Source organism: Megalobrama amblycephala, linkage group LG14 (assembly GCF_018812025.1).
Source record: "Megalobrama amblycephala isolate DHTTF-2021 linkage group LG14, ASM1881202v1, whole genome shotgun sequence".
In the NCBI taxonomy this organism is placed as follows: Eukaryota; Metazoa; Chordata; class Actinopteri; order Cypriniformes; family Xenocyprididae; genus Megalobrama; species Megalobrama amblycephala.
This window is the reverse complement of record NC_063057.1, coordinates 19,501,453-19,521,247: the sequence shown is the minus strand read 5'-3', so window position 1 is coordinate 19,521,247 and position 19,795 is coordinate 19,501,453. Positions and strand designations below refer to the sequence as shown.

The window sequence follows — 19,795 nt, the reverse complement described above, 5'->3', positions numbered from 1 at the left end:
CTATATTTGATATTTAGTTAATGTGTCAACGTGTGTTATATATATATATATATATATATATATATATATATATATATATATATATATATATATATATATATATATATAATAATATTTGTACAGCCATGGCAATAAAAGAAAGAAAGAATTGCCAGTGCAGTGTGATTTGTGTGTAGCCCCTCCCCCCAGCTGCTATCTGCGCATGTCGCAGAACGCCGCTGATCACGTAGTTCACGTGCGGCACGCTGATTCTGAATTAATACACTGGAGATGTTTGTATATTCTTCTGTTCAATCGTTACAATTACCCCTGCCTCTTTACCTGTATAGTCTACCTTTGCGTACTTCATTTGGCATTTGATCACTCTTTATTATAAATAAAGCGTCTGTTATTTCTTTTGATATTAAAAACCCTAAATGGAATACAAATTGGCAAAGTCTGTGATTCTTTAGTAGCTATCAAACCTGGTTAACAATTTATATTATACACTTGCTTTATTTTTAGTGTCTCTCGCCTCAGGCTGTGCCTGTATGTCATTTGACATGTAGGTCAGTGAACTGTATGGTGTTTCCGACTCAAAAAATAAATTTTAGACCCTAATAATGATTTCTAACAGCAGTGCCGTGTATTAATTGAATTTTATTGTGAAAAGTGATACTCCTACAATCTTTCTTCATTCATTGAAACCTCTAAGTGTTCGTGTTTGAGCCCATGTATGCAGTGGAAGGCGCTGATGTCGGCATTAGTCGGATTTTCCTTCGGCAGTTTCCGCTTATGTTAACCACGCCCCTATTTCCCTTCGGGAGATTCCGCTGACGTTAACCCCGCCCCTTCAGTGCTCAGCGTTGTTTAGGGACATTAGGAAGATGGCGGCTGCCCCGCTATACTGTGTCTGCCGGCGGCCCTATGATGTTAACCGGTTTATGATCGAATGCGACATTTGTAAGGACTGGTTTCACGGCAGGTATGTAAATTATGGTCTATTTAACATATGTGTGACGGTTGGTATATACAGGCTGCCTTGCCACGGGGGTATTTTTGTTGTAAATCGAGGGTGTCATGTGAAAGTGTTGGTGACGCGCTTTGGGGGTATTTAAATATGACGGTGCGCGATCACGATCGACTCGCATGTGTTTTGAGCGTTATTGATAGATTTCTGTCAGATTTATTCATGATAAATGTGTAAGAGGAACTTTTAAGACAACCTGCCTCCAACAATCCTTCTCTCAGGATTAGATTATCCTGCTTTCCTGTAGAAGTGAGCTGCCAAAAGCCACATGGCTCATCTGTATGTGTGTGTTATGAAACTAGACATTTAAATTGAGCTTGACATGCTTTGCTGAACTTGGAGAAAACAGTTTTTATCTCACTTTATAGCTCAGATTTAACGCCAAAATAATCCATTTTGTGACTTATATGGCTATTAGCCAAAAGTTTTTATTCTTGATTTCAGATGTGTGCAGATGGGTTTCTAATCACCATCGTAACCATAGTTTCTGGCAAAGTATACTATTTACTACAGTTTCCAAAGGGTGTGTATGTATACATATATACATAATAAATAAATATATATATATATATATATATATATATATATATATATATATATATATATATATATATATATATATATACACATATTTCAGATGTGTGCTAGCCTAAATAATTAACATACTAAATACATTTTTCACATACAGTTCCAAAGGTTTAGGGTTAGTCTGTAATAAACATAATTGGCTTAATTTGAGATTAATAGACATCAATGGGATGTCTTGCCAAGTATGCATACAAAATTGTGTGTATATATGATAATAATGTCTGAGCATGTCATGTTCCCTTGTGTATAATTGTTTTATGTGGCAAGACAAGTTGTGCAATATGAACACTTCTAGTGCTTGGCAGAACAAAACTTTTTTTGATAAGTAGATACACAAACAAACAAAAAAAGCCTTTCTATCTTGGCACGCCAATATTTTTGGCGTTCTGTCAAAAGTAGCTGCCTTTAAGCATCAAGACAGAATCTTCTCTGTAAAAGAGCCAGAGCTCAGCTGTCCTTCCTGTTTTGTGAAGTAACTGCTGGTATACAGTGAGTGGTTGTGCGGGTGTTGAGAATTAAGTCTTGCATAACTTTACGGAGCTGCCAGATTCCCCAAAGTGCGAAACAAAGACTGGTGCCTTCGCAGGCCAGAAGAAGAAGTGAGGGAAATGACTGTAATTCTGCAGTGTCAGTGACGCACAAAATCATTACGACACGCTCGGTATCACTTCACTTCTGCGCATCTAGATTGACGTGACGCAATTTTCCAGAATCAAATATGTGAAACGTCTATTGTAGAATTTCCACTCCAAAAAGTGTGGCAGAATGTTCTTCCCGAATGCACGTGAGGCGAACGTGTGTCTGAACCTGTGAATCAATCACTATAAAAGACACGGTTTAATCTAACCCTTAGGGCATGTGATGTTAAGCTTGGATTTCTTTAAAAGGAGAGTTATAGCAGGTTGTGATTTGTATAATGAGACCTCAGATTTTTGAGGCTTACAGGTGAGTTTTAGGCCATAGATCTGCTGATTGATGGAGCTGCAAGTTCAATACGCAGTCTGGAAAAAATCTCAGGTTGAGACTATCTTTTGTCCATTTCAGACTGAAAGTAAACAAATTTCTGTGGACCTGAGTGCCGTCAAAGAAGCCAAAACACATAAATCTACATTTTCCATTAGCTGTTAAACCTCTTAATGCTCAGTGTCAATTGGAAACTTCAGGAATGCATTGGTTTATTTAGGCTTGACTTTTCACTATTGGACTGGTCTTGAAACAGTCTTAAAATAAATGTATCTTAAAATCGGCATGAAAAGCACATAGTCTGTTATTGATCGTGTTATAACTCTATTCATCCATGCATGTTACGTTACACATAATGTTACATAAAATAGTACTAGGGCTGCCCTCGACTAAAGATTTTTCTGGTCGACTTCATTTTAAGCGATTAGTCGACTAATCGCACATTTATTAATAAACCATATAAATCATAATAAAGAGCCTTTAATGTCTACATAGCCTAATCAGCGCTCAAGCGCATGCCACAGCGCACCATCAGAAGTAATGATTATGAATGCGTCAGGGGGAAAAACAGCAAGGAGATTGCTTTAACATTTTAATAATTCATTGATAAACTAGTGTTTTCTGTATTTTCGGCTGCAGTGATGAAGTTGACGATGCTGACTTGTCATCTTCGCAGTAGTGGACGCTACTATACGTTTCATATGGATTACATAATCTGGGAATATTTGTTTTCCATTTGAATTGGTTCATTTAAAAGTAGACATTTTGCTTTCTATAGATTTTTTTTTTTAATGTCTGTGAGGCAAGTTTTGGTTCTTTTCTCTTTTATTTTTCGCGCTCAAGTTCACAGAGATAGACTACAGAAAGTGCACCCTGTTTGCTTTCATTATTTTACAAAAGCACGTTTTGTTGATATTGTGAGTGCACACAAATTAATAGGGCTGACCGATATATCGCATGCGATTGTCACGCGCATTTCGTCAGTAAAGCCTGTTCCCTGATTACCGCTAAATCGCCATCACCTGCTTTCAAATGGAGCGGCATTTAATAGACAGAGCCGTAGTTCACTGACAAGCCAATATCGCGTTCATATCGCAGATTAATTGCCTTCGATAATGAACGCGATATTGCGTAGCTTGTCAGTGAACTACAGCTCTGTCTATTAAATGCCGCTCCATTTGAAAGCAGGTGATGGCGATTTAGCGGTAATCAGGGAACCGGCTTTACTGACGAAATGCGCGTGACAATCGCATGCGATATATCGCCCAGCCCTACAAATTAAAGTAGACTCTTTACAGATTCAAAAGATGTATTACTCTTATCTGTATGACCAAAAATTGAGCATTTTAAGTGCAAGTGATCGCACCGGCGCCTCTATCCATACTAGCTGTCATGCTGTAAGTGTGCTACTATTCATCTTTCACACTCCACACAAACATTTGAATAGCCCATATTTTTCTAGGTTAACGTTAGAGCGAGCGGTCATGTAAAGTTGCTACTACTTACATGTTTGAGATGATAAGCCATATTTGAGGTTGATGAATGTTAGGTGAGCATTTGAATGTCCAGCTGTTAATGACGTGTCCATCACATACTGCATGACTTCGCCGCTTCCTTTGGATTTTTTTTTCCTGCAACTAATAAAATTTTGGTCAACTAAGCCTCTTCTCGTCAACTAACGGTTAGTCGACAAATAGTGGGCAGAAAATTTGTTTTGACGTGGTCATTTTTAATCAAAATGTCATAATTCTGATCTTCCAGTGAAATGACAGAATTCTCTCTTATGACGCTTCCCGGAGTTTTCCAATCATTTAGTCTGCTTAACCCCATCCCTTTTGTACAATCAACTTCAGACCTGCCTCTATTCACTCAACAGTTGATGGGTAGAACCAAGTCCCACTCTATATTTTTATTATTTTTTGATAATTAATTTCACTTTGATGTACTTTTGTTTCATGGTAATATGCAATAGTTCCTATAAGATGGTGGTATCGCAAGAATTAGCACAAAAACTTAACAAGAACTGGGCTAAAAGTTTCCTAAGCAAGAAAGGCTTAGAGTCACATAGGGTCAGCAGATTTGTGTATGTACACCCCATCTAGCCATACCTAATGTAAACTTGTTTGGCTCTGGATTACTAGTTGGGAATCCTTCTGCATTATACAATGGATTCACACTGGCCTAAACTTCACTCTTTCTTTGTATCTTGAATGTGTGCACTCGTGACAGGAACGTGAAGTCATGTGGCTTGCGAAGAAAGTACAAGTAAAGGCAATGTTAAAATACTTTCCCTCTTGGGGTCACTTGGTTTGCATGGATGTTTTGCCGTTCAACTCATTATGTCTCATTAAATCCTAAATTGGCTTCTGAGTCTCAACAGAAACCTAGTGTGAGCCGCTTCCAGACCAGAGACGCCCTGAAGATTTGTGTTCGGTAATCAGGGCCTGGTTTGGTGACCCTGTCTGCTCTGTAGTGTGTTAATCCTATGAAACTGCCTTGTTTATTTGTTCAGAAAGTATACAGGCAATAAATGATGAGAACACTTAATTTGTCACTATTTAGTTGGCAGTATTCATTTGACTTTCACCATTGACACAACCCAAGGTAGTAATGTGGATCCAGTAGTCTGTAGTCTATTGTTCTGCTTAAGCCCAAAGTTGTTTTTACGCTTCATGTGACACAAATGTTATCATCAGCATAGTATGTGTGTACTGTAGACCAGTTGCATGAAGCTAGTTGAACAAACTCAGAGTCTCAGAGTAGGTTTAGAGTTGATAAATCCATATAAATCCAACCTGGTTTAGATCAGGTTTAGCAGTCTCACAACGCTCGGTATAAACTTTCTCTGTCAACTTTTTAAAAAATGTTTTCAGCCCTTAAATGCTCTTGTGTAAAACTACTACCATATTTTTACAAATATTTAGCATAGAAACCTTCCAAGCTGCCATTGCTATTTGAAAAAACGTGGCGAAAAAAAGCAGCTTTAATGTCGTCAAACCTGGAAGTACTTAGACATTTGAAAATGAAATATTTTTTGTGTAGTAACTATTTTAAAAGCAGTAAGGCACTTATTTTTGTGATTTGCATAATATTGCATGGCATCCCATACCTTATCGCTTGCTGAATATGTATACAGTGTATAGTATAGAAATTATATACAGTGGGGTAACACAAAATACGTGCTCTGACAAGCAGGCCACTGGAAATATGTTCAGTAGGTTCATTTCTACAATTTTTTGCTTTCAGTCCCTTTGGTTCCCTGGTGGGTAGTTAATCAGTTACTCAGGTGACAGGAAGGCTGACTCAACTCCAGGCATGTGGCACACTGACCTGGTTCACATGGTGTTATGAAACTAAGACAGGGAGATGAATGGAGCACTTCATGTATAAAAAGCCATCATGGGAGAGATGGTTAAACTCCATATAATAAAATGAATTCAATAAGATGAAGCTTGTTTAACTATATTGTACAGTCAATAATCACAATGAAAATATGATTTTGGCCTATAATAATAAGTTGCCAAATTAAAGGGTTAGTTCACCCAAAAAATTAAAATTCTGTCATTAATTACTCAACCTCACATCACTCCAAACCTGTAAGACTTTCGTTCATCTTCAGAACACAAATGAAGATCTTTTTGATGAAATCTGAGCTTTCTGTCCCTCCGTAGACAGCTACACAACTGACACTTTGTCTCTTCAAAAAGTTCATAAAGAGATTGTAAAACTAATCCATGTGAATTGAGTGGTTTAGACCAAATTTTCTGAAGAGACTTGATCACATTATATGATTAACAGATTGAATTTAAGCTTTTATTCACATATAAACATTCATCAGTGCACACATCACTTGTGGTAAACGGAAGCTCAAGTATGCTTGCTTGATGCATGCGAGAACCAATGACGTTCATTCTCGTGTTACGTTTGAGCTTCCGGAAGAGGTTTGTTCCCGCGTGTCAAGCAAGTTCGGTTGAGCTTTCTCTTTATAGTTGCTGTTCATCAATCTGTTCATCTCTTCTGAAAATTTAGACTAAACCACTCAATTCATATCGATTAGTTTTATGAGCTCTTTATTAACTTTTTGAAATGTCAAAGTGGTAGTTGGGTAGCTGTCAATGGAGGGGCAGAAATCGCTCGGATTTAATCAAAACGATCTTCATTTGTGTTCCGAAAATGAATGAATGTCTTACAAGTTTGGAACAACATGAGAGTGAGTAATTAATGACAATTTTTATTTTTGGGTGAACTATCCCTTTATTTTTTTTATTTTTTTTTTATTGACACAAAGCAAACTTGTAAGTTCCATGCTCAAAGATCCTTCATCTGGTAATTATGATATTATTGTGCCATTCACGTGGACTCATCTCATAAATGCGATTGTTCCAACATGACTTTGAGGCATTATGAGATTGTGTGTGGATTATATGTAGTGCATTGTGGGAGCCTGTTTGGTAATATGGTAAAAATACTGTTTTATATTTTACTGAAGCAATGTGAATTGTGTGGGTCTTTATGTTGTCCAAACTACTGAGAACTTAAGTACATTCATCAACTGGGGGACGGGACCTGAGCTCTCTATTCTTTCCCTCATTGTCTTTTTCACGGAGGAGGGAAGTGGAGGAGGAGACTGGGTGTAGAGTCATTCATCCATAAACCCTTCCACCCCCATCTGCTCATGTGTCATCGCATGTCTGGCTGTGATACCGAGGTGACGCAGCATGAGCTGGAGTCAGGGCACTGGTTCAAGCCATCCCGTTTGGAGACTGGGATTGTATCACAGGAGTAAAAGACAAACATCCGATGAATGCTGCAGCCTTTGGATTGTCTTTTCAGACAACAAGTGTACAGCTCCACACTGCAGTCCCTCCAGAATCTTGAGATTTATGCGATCATAATTAATAGTGATGCACTGATAATAAAATGCATCATATGTTGTATTATGGTTATATAAGTTAAATATTTATATAAATATATTTAATATTAAATAAATATTAAAGATATAAATTTGTATATTGTCTACATAAATTAAACAAATCCAGCGCTACAAGTGAATTTAGACATCACAACATTATAATACACAGTATAAAATATGGGCATTCATTTTGAGATTTTATAAATATTACATTTCACAGTATTATTAACATTGTATTAACGTTAATTTTTAATGAGCATTAGATGATGGTTGAGCTGCACGATTAATCGTTAAAAGATCATGATTTTCACCCACAATGACAACGATTCAGCTGTGTCTATTAAACCTTTGACAAGTACAATCATAGTGAACCTTCAAATCTGTGTTCACACTGCCGGTCATGTATAGGTATGAAACGGCTTCACAAACAATCTTTTCAAACACACAGTTTCAATAATTCAAATTGTCACAGAAGTACTGGATAAAAGTTTATATTTTAGATACACTGACGTCTATAGTAGTGATCAAAATAGAGTAAATCACCTTTTGAAAGTAACTTGACGCTTCAAATAAGGATTGTATCGATTACATTGTTACGCCAGTAGGTGATGTTAAGTGACTATTAAAAAATGGATTTGTCATTGAAAGATTTAAGAGATTTGTTCAAAATCACTGATTCATCCAATAATAAAATAAGTGAGTCAATGAATCATTCATTCGAACCAATTAAAAAAAATCTAATTAATAAAATATTTTTGAAAAAGACATTTTCTCAGAGCATTTTGTAACATTTTAGTAAATTGTGTTATATTTTCTAGTTTTCTATTCAGAATTGTGGGAGAATCGTGATCTCTAATTTAAACAAAAAATCTCAGTCAGAATTGTGCAGCTCTAGATGATGGCAAATATAATCCAAATGTAAAAATGGAGGAAATGAACATGAACAATTAAATACTCAGTAGCTGCGTTTCCACTGCCGGGCCAAAGGCGGGCATGCTAGTGCGTGCCAGGGCCGGTCGCGTTTCCACTGTCACTTCCGGGGCTTGATCGTGCCTCTTCGGTGCTTCCTCGGTGCCAAAGGCACGGGTTTTTCGGCCTGCTGAAAACCTTGGTCCAAAGCGGGCCAGCTGGGGCTTGAGGCGCGGTCGAGGTGAAAGGCGGAGCTAATCATAATCAGTGATGGTCTACACGCTGAAATGGGTTGGGTTGTGTGACGTTTGATCAAGGGAGGTGTGTTTAAGGGTGGTTTTTAGATCAGCGCTGCGGACCGACAGTGGAAATGCAACTTGATTTTGGCCTCGGTGCCTAAGGTCTGTGGCCATAGGCCCAGCCCGGCACGCTGTTAGCCCTGGCTCGCACTGGCCCGACAGTGGAAAAGCGGCTAATATAAACCAGTACCGATACTGCAATGCTTGAAAGAGCTGGCAAATTTGTCTTATTTTCACAGAAAAATAAAGAAAAATAAAACAAAAAAAACTTTATTCAATCAAACTGACAAACTGAAAAATAAAGAAAAATAAAACAAAAAAAACTTTATTCAATCAAACTGACCCTTCATTAAGCACAATCTAAATGTTAATTTAACATTAATGACGATATCAACTTTGTTCGTTGTTGTCTTCTGATGGTGTCTGACAAACAAATCCTGCCTGTATCGAAAAAATATGGTAAAAATCTTCTTTGAGGATCGACTAAATATTATGAACTGCATGCAAAGGATGAATGTGTCAGCATTAATCTCAAAAGCAAAACTGCAATTTAGTTATGTTAGGTCGCAGTAAAAAATCTCCTCATGGGAACACTGATAGCAGTATTGATGGTATTGCCTATAAAGGAGATTAAGCCAATAAACATTTAAGGCCCTGATATACTTGGAGTGAAATCATTGAACGAACAAGTGTGATGTAATTTCGAGCAAAGTCAGGCGAAAACGAAGTTCGTTTGTAGTTTGCAGCTTGGGTGGCTTTGGGATGTTCGCTAACAGTATACTGCTGCAAAGGTATTTCTAAGGCCTTTTTACCCACAAGCAAAAAAAACAAAACAAAAAAAGAACTCTACCATATATTGGGGCTTTTACCTCTTCTGGGATGACAACAGCTTTTGCTACCTGGTTCTACTTGGTCTTTCTTACAGTTTCCTGCAATAATGAGGAGATCAAAGCTTAGACAGAAGAACACTCAGTCCGTTGCCTGTGTTCAAAGGCTGTCTTTTCTTTGAGGAGAATCACCTCTCTGCTGAAGTCCCCTGCTGATTTTAACAGCCCCATATAGCACAGTATCCTCTCTTGATGTTATCTCTATTCTGATGGAAGAGAGAGCCAATGCGTTTACAGCAGGATTATTTAAACTCAAAAAAGAATCAAAACCCCTCTTGAAATACATGATTATGAATGAATAAATGAATGAACGAATGACGCATTCATATAGCGCTTTCATATGTACTCATATTACAGCAACATCTAGCAATCTACAGACCATAAGGTGTACAGACTTGCATTGACCACTTGAAGTCTGAGGTCGTAGGGTGTCCCATTTGTCATTTTAGATCTTAGAAGGGTGCTCAAAAGGTGGTGCTATGCCAGTACTACTATCTGACTACTGGGCATTATGTCTCCAAATTGTGGATTCAAGGGGGGACACAAGGGCACCATTTGGGACGGGGCCAGAATGTGTGACGCAATGCCTCATACACTTGTAGGTAATAGTCCGCTGTGAAGTCTGCACGAGTGTGGGTACAGCAAAAGAGTGTATCAAGGGAGCATAGTTGCCGCCCATGTGCACTCATCTGAATTGTAAATCGATAAATGGGACAGCCTACCAGTTTGTAGACTTGGACATATGTCGGCAAAGGCCATGAGACTGCAAGTGCAGAATTCTCAATATTTTGGCTGCATAAAAGTAAGTCCTTCCTTTTTAAAGAGTCACGTTTGCGCATAATGCTTTTGTGCAGTAGCTGGGCCAATTTGAAAGATAACAGGGTTGTTGTGGTCAGCTGAAGTGCCTGAATTTATGATTTTTAAAAGATTTAATTAATGATTTGACATGCAGCCATTTCTTGGAGATTTTGACCTTTTGCCACATTTAGTTTAGACAGTTGTAGTGTTCTTGTATGACCAACAAGTAGCTAATATGTAAGCTACAGGAAAAATAGAGCAAATATCAGTAAACGCATCCGTGAGATTGTTAGCACTTTTCCGTGTTCTGTTGTTGTTTGACTTGTCTCGGAATCAGTAAATCTCTTGCTGCTGGACTGTCAAAACAGCTAGCTGATTTCACATGGTTGGCAGAATGACTCTGAAATGAACCTTTGGAATGTGTGTTTGTGTGGGTGGCTGAGCATTATGGTTGTGGTTGTGGTTTGGCTTTTTTTTAAACAATGTGACTTGGCCTGCGGTTTGAGTGACATGGATGGTGGAGGAAATCCCACAATTGTGATGCAACACTGACGTATGCAGTGGTAAACTATGTAAAGATTTTGACGTTTGTTACATTTTCTGATAAGCTGAGATAATGGTGCCATTATACCATGCAACATAGAACATTACCGGCATTGATTCAGTTTAGAAAAAGGCACATTGGACATGTAGGGCCATATTCACCAGTAGGGTCTGCTAACAGCCATTCATTGGGGGACATTGGTGACCCATTTTAAATTCTATATTATTAAGTAATGTGATTGTTTTTGGTTTAATTTGTAATTTGTAAATTAATTTTGATCATAGGATATTGGATTAGATTTTTAAAGACCCTACAAGTTCTATTTAAACCATCAAAATATGAAGAAAATATTTTATTTATTTATTTATTTATTTTAATTATAAATATGAGGGAAGAACAAAATACTAAATTTGACAATTTTTTTGACAATTATTTGGCAAAAAAAGGCAAACTACAGCTAAAGGTTTTATTTTACTATGCAGGTAAAAATGCAGGTAAAATGCATACAGTGACTACAACATAAGTTATTAAAGGGGACCAATAATGCCCCTTTTCACAAGATGTAATATAAGTCTCAGGTGTCCCCAGAATGTGTCTGAAGTTTCAGCTCAAAATACCCCACAGATCATTTATTATAGCTTGTCAAATTTGCCTCAATTTGGGTAATTTGTGTGTCCCTTTAAATGCAAATGAGCTGCTGCTCCCTGCCCCCTTTCCAAAAGAGGGTGGAGCTTTAACAGCTCATGCTTCGGTTGCTCAACAACAACAAAACTGGAGAATCTCACGCTGCCAAAATGACGATTGTCAGTAACTGTGTCCAGCCTTACATTGTTCAAACCGGAGTCGGACACTGATGGAGAGTCTAAGGAAGAAGTTACAACTTTTAGAGTGCAACTGGACATTTCTGAATGGTTAGTAGATAAATTTATGTAGTTGCTGTGGAGTTGATTCAACTCATCGACTAGCATGTGCCGTCAACTTTTGTGCAAATCCAGCATTGAATTGACCCTCGTTTCTGAAGCAGTCCGGCGTAAAATGACAACATGGTAACAACACTCTACTACAACAACTCTTCCTCTTCTCTAAAGCAGCCCAATATGGCCTCGCCCCCTTTGTTCCATGTTCTCGGGGTTAGGGTTTATGCAAGTTTTGGGGTTTGTGATATCACCAACCTGGGAAGAAGCTTGTCGTAGTCCCTACCAGTTTGTTGTAGTCTTTTAAAAAGCAATTTCTGTGTGGTAAAATTCAAAATAGAGCAATGCTAAAGTTTATTAACTCAAGTTTAAAGTTTAAGATTTAGGCTTGTTTGTGTTTTCAAGTGTCTACTGCAACATTCAGATGGGTGGTTGTGGCAGAATTCTATATATTTATTAGGTACTCATCTTGCTTGCCTTTTTTCAGTTGTGTTCAGGTAGTGGAGCACCATGCTGCTGATATCGATGTTTATCACTGTCCCAACTGTGAGCCCATCCACGGACCCTCCATGAGTAAGTGTGTGCATGTACACGTGTTTCTTAATTCCTTTTGTTGTTTCCAAAGATCAGTCTTATGAATATTTCTTTCTTTTTTCTCAGTGAAAAAACATAACAACTGGCACAGGCATGACTACACAGAGCCAAATGATGGCACACGCCCCGTCCAGGCAGGAACTGCTGTGTTTGTGCAGGAACTCCAGGCCAGGAGCTTTGCCAGGTACAAGCACCTCTGGATAATAACTTGATTTAGATGTCAAACTTTCCTACTTTGATGTCTAATGTGTTTTAAGGACATATGCAGTCATGTGTTACGGCTTTGAAATTTGCACCTACCTGATAAGACTTGCAATTGATTTGTGTGTCTTGGCTGTTCCAAAGTGGCAATGAGATTCTGGTGCCAATGCATGGGAGTCAGGTGACCCAAAGCTTCCTGGAGAGGGAGGGCTTCCGTTACCCCATAGTGGTGCATGACCTGGATGGACTGGGTCTTAAACTGCCCTCTCCTTCTTTCTCTGTCAGCGATGTGGAGCATTATGTTGGTAAGACCTAAGTTTGTGTGTATTGCATTATGCTTTATCAGATAACAGCTCAGGAGAGTGTCTGGCAAGTGGGGCACTAGAGCAAAAGAGAAGCATTTAGATAACATTTCAAGATTACATTTGTACACATAACCTGACACACACATTATATAATCAGATTATTATTTATATTATTTGTGCATATATGCTGTTCGGAAGTTTGGGGTCGGTCATTTGAGGAGTCATTATCTTTTTTTAAAGCTAACAAGTAGTTTTTTTTGAACAACTTTAAACACATTGGAGTGTTAGGTTACCAAGTGCCATTGTGATTGTGGTTATCCGTCCGTGCTGGTAGTGAATGGGTCTGGACCGGACTCCTGTACAGCTCTGGAGGTTATCTCCTCTCTCCTCTACATTAGACCTAGAACATTTCATCTCCAGTTACAAAGCTGTTGTACAGCACCGCCAGACTGAGCTCAGGTTCCCAATAGGGCTGTTTTATCTCAATGCTTATGTTACATGGCTCCCTCTTTCGCACGCCGCTGATCTTTAAGCTGGAACTGTTTTAATAGTAACAGGTGTCGAGGGGAAGAGGGGTGTGTGTGTGTGTGTGTGTGTGTGTGTGTGTGTGTGTGTGTGTGTGTGTGTGTGTGTGTGTGTGTGTGTGTGGGGTGCACTCAACAGATCATGTTACCTAGCCAGTTGGGCACAGACAAAAGGCCACTAACCTTCTCTGTCTGTCGTTTCTTCCATTTTCTCCCTCCACCTGCTTTTCTTTTCTTAGAAAAGATAGACATTATGAGAAACACGCATTCTTCCATGTATGGACAAATTTAAAAAAAGAATATTGTTTGTTGTCAGACTGTCAGACTTTAATTAATTGTATGCAACATTTATCAGAGCAACAATTTTAAAAGGAAGTTAAATTGGAAATTGTCGTCATTTACATAATTTACCCTCATGTCATTCCAAACCTGTATGACTTTCTTCTGTAGAACATAAAAGATGTTTGGCAGAATGTTCAAGCTGCTCTTTTCCATAAAATGAAAGTGAATAGCGACTGGGACTGTCAAGACTAATTTTCAGTATGTTTCTCAAATAAGTTATCCTGCAGCTTCAGAAAACTTTGAATATAGTGCAAGTTTATTGGACTACTTTGTGTTAGTTTTTTGTTAGTCAACAAATCTAGTCCTCATTAGTTATGTACGGAAGAGGATTAGGGCCAAGCAATAATAAAAAAATAAAACCATCTCAAGATTAAAGTTGTTAAATTTAAAGAAAAAACTCGTTAAATTACGAGAAAAAACTCGTTAAATTTCAAGAAAAAAGTCGAGATAAAATGTTGAGAATAAACTCGTTAAATTAAGAGGAAAAAAAACTTGTTAAATTTTGAGAAAAAAGTCGAGATAAAATGTTGAGAATAAATTTCGTTAAATTGCGAGGAAAAAAAACTCGTTAAATTTTGAGAAAAAGGTTGAGATAAAATGTTGAGAATAAACTCATTAAATTACAAGAAAAAATTTCAAGAAAAAAGTCGTAAAATAAATTCGAGAAAAAACTCGTTAAATTTCAAGAAAAAAGTCGAGATAAAATGTTGAGAATAAACTCATTAAATTACGAGAAAAAACTCGTTAAATTTCAAGGAAAAAGTCGAGATAAAATGTTGAGAATAAATTCGTTAAATTACAAGAAAAAAACTCGTAAATGTTATTGTTAACTTACACTAAAAATATTTTTTTTAAATTGGTATTTGAAATAGAATGTAAATATTAGATGAGAAATTTAAACAAACAAACAAACAAAAAAAACAAATGAAAATTATAAACATTGTCTTGAAACTAACATAAGTTTAAATTGAAGTGGTAACATTTCTAAACCTGAAATAAAAATAAATTAAAGCTGTATAGAAATATTAAAAGGAAAAACTAAATACACATACAATTATTAAAACTTAAACTAAAATTAAAATGAAAGCTCTAAATATCAAAATAAAAGCTAATACAAAATATTAATAGTAGGCTATATGAATATTAAAATAACACTGGCCTATTTACTTGGATTGTGTGGAAAAAGCAGCATGGATATACTTCAAATATGTGCGTTTGGAGTCTGGATTTTGCATAGAGGTTGAGGGGAAAAAAAATAATTTAAATGTTGTCTACAGACGTTTTAAAATCAGTATTGCTGGAAATGAATGCATGGTGATCATAAAAATATCAGCATTGGTTCAAAAGCACTGCAGTTTTGCAGTTCCATGTCCGTTTCACAACTTTGGCTTTGAGTCTTTCACATTTAAGGTTTTGTGGGACTGTTCCTCCAGCTGTTCCCTGTCATCAGACGCTGACCAGCTGTGTGTGTGTTGAGGGACTGCAGTCACTTCACCACCATCTGTCCAGCGTCGTTTCCGGTCCTCAGCTGTCTTTTGTGATTTGCGGCCCTGCAGCTGTGTCTCTCAAAAACCTTATTACAGACTTTGTGAAACCGACATACAGAATATATAGCAGAGAATTGACGCATGAGAAAATCTGCCCTGAAACACACACCCAATATCCGAATGAAAATGAAAATATCCGCTTTCTTTTTCCAGGTGCAAATAAAGTCATCGACGTTATTGATGTCGCAAGACAGGCAGACAGCAAGCTGAAGCTGGGAGAGTTTGTGAAATATTACTATCAACCTGAAAAGGCCAAAGTTTTGAATGTTATCAGCCTGGAGTTCTCTGATACAAAGTATGTCTGTGTGAAAAACCATCAGTTTTCTTTCTATGCAACATAACTTCACTGCAAATGACTTTACTCTACTGGTTAAAATAACATAAAGTGTACACTTGGGTCACATTAAAATTAGTGTATTTTAAAGCAAGATTGTTTTTGGGACCTGATATACAATTATGTAGCTACTATTTTATTACCTACATAAATTCAACTAACATTTAGTACATACAAGTGCTTGATTGAAATCAAATTTTTGTTTCCTGCTCTATTGTAGGATGGCTGATTTGGTGGAGGTTCCTGAAATAGCACAGAAGATGTCCTGGGTGGAGAACTACTGGCCTGACGACTCGTTCTTCCCCAAACCATTTGTGCAGAAGTATTGTCTCATGGGAATGAAAAACAGTTACACAGACTTCCACATCGACTTTGGAGGAACTTCAGTGTGGTATCATGTTCTTTGGGTAAGAACTGTGGCCTGATTGATGATGTGAATCTGTTTTATGAAGTGTACCTTTGTATAGGATTCATGAGTAATTTGTGGCGCTCCAGTCATGTGAATTTTTGTGTTTGTGTGCACAGGGAGAGAAGATTTTCTACTTGATCAAGCCAACTAAGGCTAACCTTGCACTATATGAGTCCTGGAGCTCGTCACCCAATCAGAGCGAAGTATTCTTTGGGGAAAAAGTCGACAAGTGTTACAAATGTGTGGTGAAGCAGGGAACTACCATATTCCTCCCCACTGGTGAGAACACAGAATTAGCCAAACATTTGAATCACTATTTGTGTCCTTTAAAAGGTTACGCCCACCCACCTATTTACATTATTATATTCAGAATCAGAATGAGCTTTATTCGCCAAGGAATTTGTTGTGGTTTCCAGGAGCTCTGGGTACATACATGCATACATCCATCCATCCATCGTGTACATTCATACATATATAACACAAAAGAATAGAAACAATATTTAAATAAGATTAAGAAAAAATAAGTAATATTCTTCTAGATCTGAAGACTTATGTACAGATGTGTGCATTATGTACTGTATATACAGCTGTAAAAATAAAAATGTGTATTTGCATAGTAAGGATCTATTTATTGTCCAACTCTCAGGTGGCATAAACACCATAAGAGTACAGAATTATGAATTATAAAAACAGAAGTAATTGGTGTGCTAGCTATAGCGTGTTTCAGATAGCCTGAAACTCTTTTTATGCCTAGACGTTCTAGTGCACAGAGATCTGTACCGTCTGCCTCACGGCAGAAGTGCAAACAGGCTGTGGCCTGAGCGAGAGGGGTCTGTGATGATGATACCTGCTTGTTCTGAAGTCCTGAAGGATGAGCAGGTGCACACCAATTATCCTCTTAAGCAGTTTCTGTTGATGATGCAACAGAACAAATGCCTCAGTAATGTTCATTTCTAGTGGATCTATGATTTATACATCTAAAAAGCTGTTAAAATGAATTAAAAATAATTATAAATTAATTTAACTGAGAAATACATGTTAAAAATGTCAGGTTGGTACAACTGTCATGATATCAAAATAAACGCCAACGGACCGTTGAATGTCTGATTCATATGGCGCACAAAATGGGAAACACTTCAGGAGTTTCGAAGGTGTCCGGGAGACGTGTGTGTCGCCTTCCTGGAAACAAAGCCGTCGTGACGCCGAACCCCCTTGTGGAAGAAGAAAGCTGTTGTGTTTACAACTGTGAAAATGAGCGCTTATCAAAATCAGCTAAACGCTGTATTTACAAAAGTATGTGAAGTTTGCATCACCATTGTTGCAATATACATGCACAACTTATCAGATGCACGCCGGCCTGTTATCGTAGGGACATTGACTTTACATTTTTATGCCACTAAACATGACGCAAAACAAAACGAGCTATACATGTACACTACCGTTCAAAAGTTTGGGGTCAGTAAGATTTTTTTAATGTTTTAAAAGAAGTTTCTTCTGCTCACCAAGCCTGCATTTATTTGATTAAAAATACAAACAAAAACAGTAATATTGTGAAATATTATTCCAATTTAAAACGGCTGTTTTCTATGTCAATATACAGTAAAGTGTAATTTATTCCTGTGATCAAAGCTGAATTTTCAGCATCATTACTTCAGTCTTCAGTGTCACATGATCCTTCAGAAATCATTCTAATATGCTGATCTGCTGCTCAAGAAACATTTATGATTATTATCAATGTTGAAAACAGTTATTTACATTTTTATTTCATGATGCTATGATGAATAGAAAGTTCAAAAGAACAGCATTTGTCTGAAATCTTAATCTTTTCTAACATTAAACACTACCGTTCAAAAGTTTGGGGTCAGTAAGAATTTTAATTTTATTTTTATTTTTGGGGGATAGAAATAAAATTAATCAATATTTTTATTCATCAAGAATGAGTTAAACTGATCAAAAGTTACAGTAAAGACAATTATAATGTAAGAAAATATTCTCTTTTAAATAAATGCTGTTCTTTTGAACTTTCTATTCATCAAAGAATTTTGAAAAAAATTGTACACAACTGTTTTCAACATTGATAATAATCATAAATGTTTCTTGAGCATCAAATCATCATATTAGATTGATTTCTGAAGGATCATGTGACACTGAAGACTGGAGTAATGATGCTGAAAATTCAGCTTTGATCACAGGAATAAATTACACTTTACTGTATATTGACATAGAAAATGGCTGTTTTAAATTGGAATAATATTTCACAATATTACTGTTTTTGTTTGTATTTTTAATCAAATAAATGCAGGCTTGGTGAGCAGAAGATACTTCTTTTAAAACATTAAAATCATATCAAAAATATTTAATAATATCAAAAATAATAATATCAAAAAATCTTAATGACCCCAAACTTTTGAACGGTAGTGTAGGTCAGACGTCCTCTTGGGGACGTTAATTCACATTTATGAATTAATAATTCATGTTTGTTGTAAAAGAAATGTACCTTGAAAAATATATTTTAAAAACATTTTTTTAAGGTGTGTACACTCACATATTCAAGGCGTGATAGAAAAAAATACGTGATGGTTATACCACATGATATTATTATTTGAAACATTTCTTAAAAATGGTATGAATATTGTTGGTAGTGTTTTACAGTCCTGTTTCGCATGAACATACTATGTACTATGACACTACCTGGGTAGTAAATAGGTACTAACCCTGAACCTACCCATAAACCTTAACTTAACCCATGTGGTTATCTTACATTACTCAGTACACTGAAAGCACACGTACTGTAAAATAAAGTGCAACCATATTTTTCAAAACACATAATAACCAATAGGAATACAAAGTGTACATTGCTAAGAGCCTAAGTTTCCTTTTTCTTTATTGTGGGCATGTATTTGTCATTGACTCAAATAACAACATGCCTTTTGTGTCCTTAATTGACCCCACGACACAAAATAGGATGTGCGTTTTCGCAGAAAAACACGAACACGGTACGGCAAGGCGAAAGTAATATCAGGCGGTTTCCCAGGGCTTCTGCCAGGAAAATGTGGATCAGCGTCCAACAACTGATGACCCTTGTTACAGAGGGATTGTTGGGCAACGGTCTTCGCTGAGCAACGTGGTAAACAGACTGAAAACACTCTGAAGGCTGTGATGAAATTCACGTGCATCTCACCGAATGGAAAGAATGAAAAGTATCTGAATGTTATTTTAATCACCCAATAAGAGGCGCTTTAATTCAGCATACATTCAGAGTTCTATAAACGGTCTTTAACCAGTGCGTAGGTAGTAGACGTAACTCTTCTAGGGGGATTCATTATCACAGCATGTGTTTGTGGTGTGTGAAAGCAAGCATGTGGGTTTCCCTCCTCGAGCAGAACGTCACATATGACGAAGCAGAAATCCCCCTCTTGTTTAGCAGCGTGTCTGCACACGGAGGCCAATACACATGCAGCCTGATGGAGAGATAAAACTGATGTTTCTGTCAGTGGCAGAGAGGTGTGGGTGTGAGATTACTCTATATTTAGCTTTTGCTGATGTGTATTTATAGGTGTATTACATGCTGGTTACCGTTGTTCTGTATGAAATTGACATTTGTAATGTTTGTCTGTGTGTGTGTGTCTATCATACTTACATTCATACAATTTTATTAAATAAAATGTAAAACATTTAATCAATATTGATTTTTAATCAGCCTGGGTTAAATTCAA

The 19,795-nt window shown here is 37.0% G+C and overlaps 1 protein-coding gene across 2 annotated transcripts in view; it reads left to right on the top strand.

Moving 5' to 3' along the window:
- Positions 1-19,795, top strand: part of kdm7aa (lysine (K)-specific demethylase 7Aa) — an 80,949-nt gene that overhangs the window by 48,795 nt on the left and 12,359 nt on the right. Inside the window, exons 1-7 of one of the 2 annotated variants that reach the window (XM_048155088.1) lie at positions 816-964; positions 12,311-12,396; positions 12,484-12,601; positions 12,763-12,923; positions 15,490-15,631; positions 15,891-16,077; positions 16,196-16,358. In XM_048155088.1, coding sequence (XP_048011045.1) covers positions 867-964; positions 12,311-12,396; positions 12,484-12,601; positions 12,763-12,923; positions 15,490-15,631; positions 15,891-16,077; positions 16,196-16,358 — 955 coding nt within the window. In that variant the 5' untranslated portion in view covers positions 816-866. Of the gene's footprint in view, positions 1-815; positions 965-12,310; positions 12,397-12,483; positions 12,602-12,762; positions 12,924-15,489; positions 15,632-15,890; positions 16,078-16,195; positions 16,359-19,795 lie in introns of those variants that run through there. The other variant, XM_048155089.1, reaches the window with a different exon arrangement.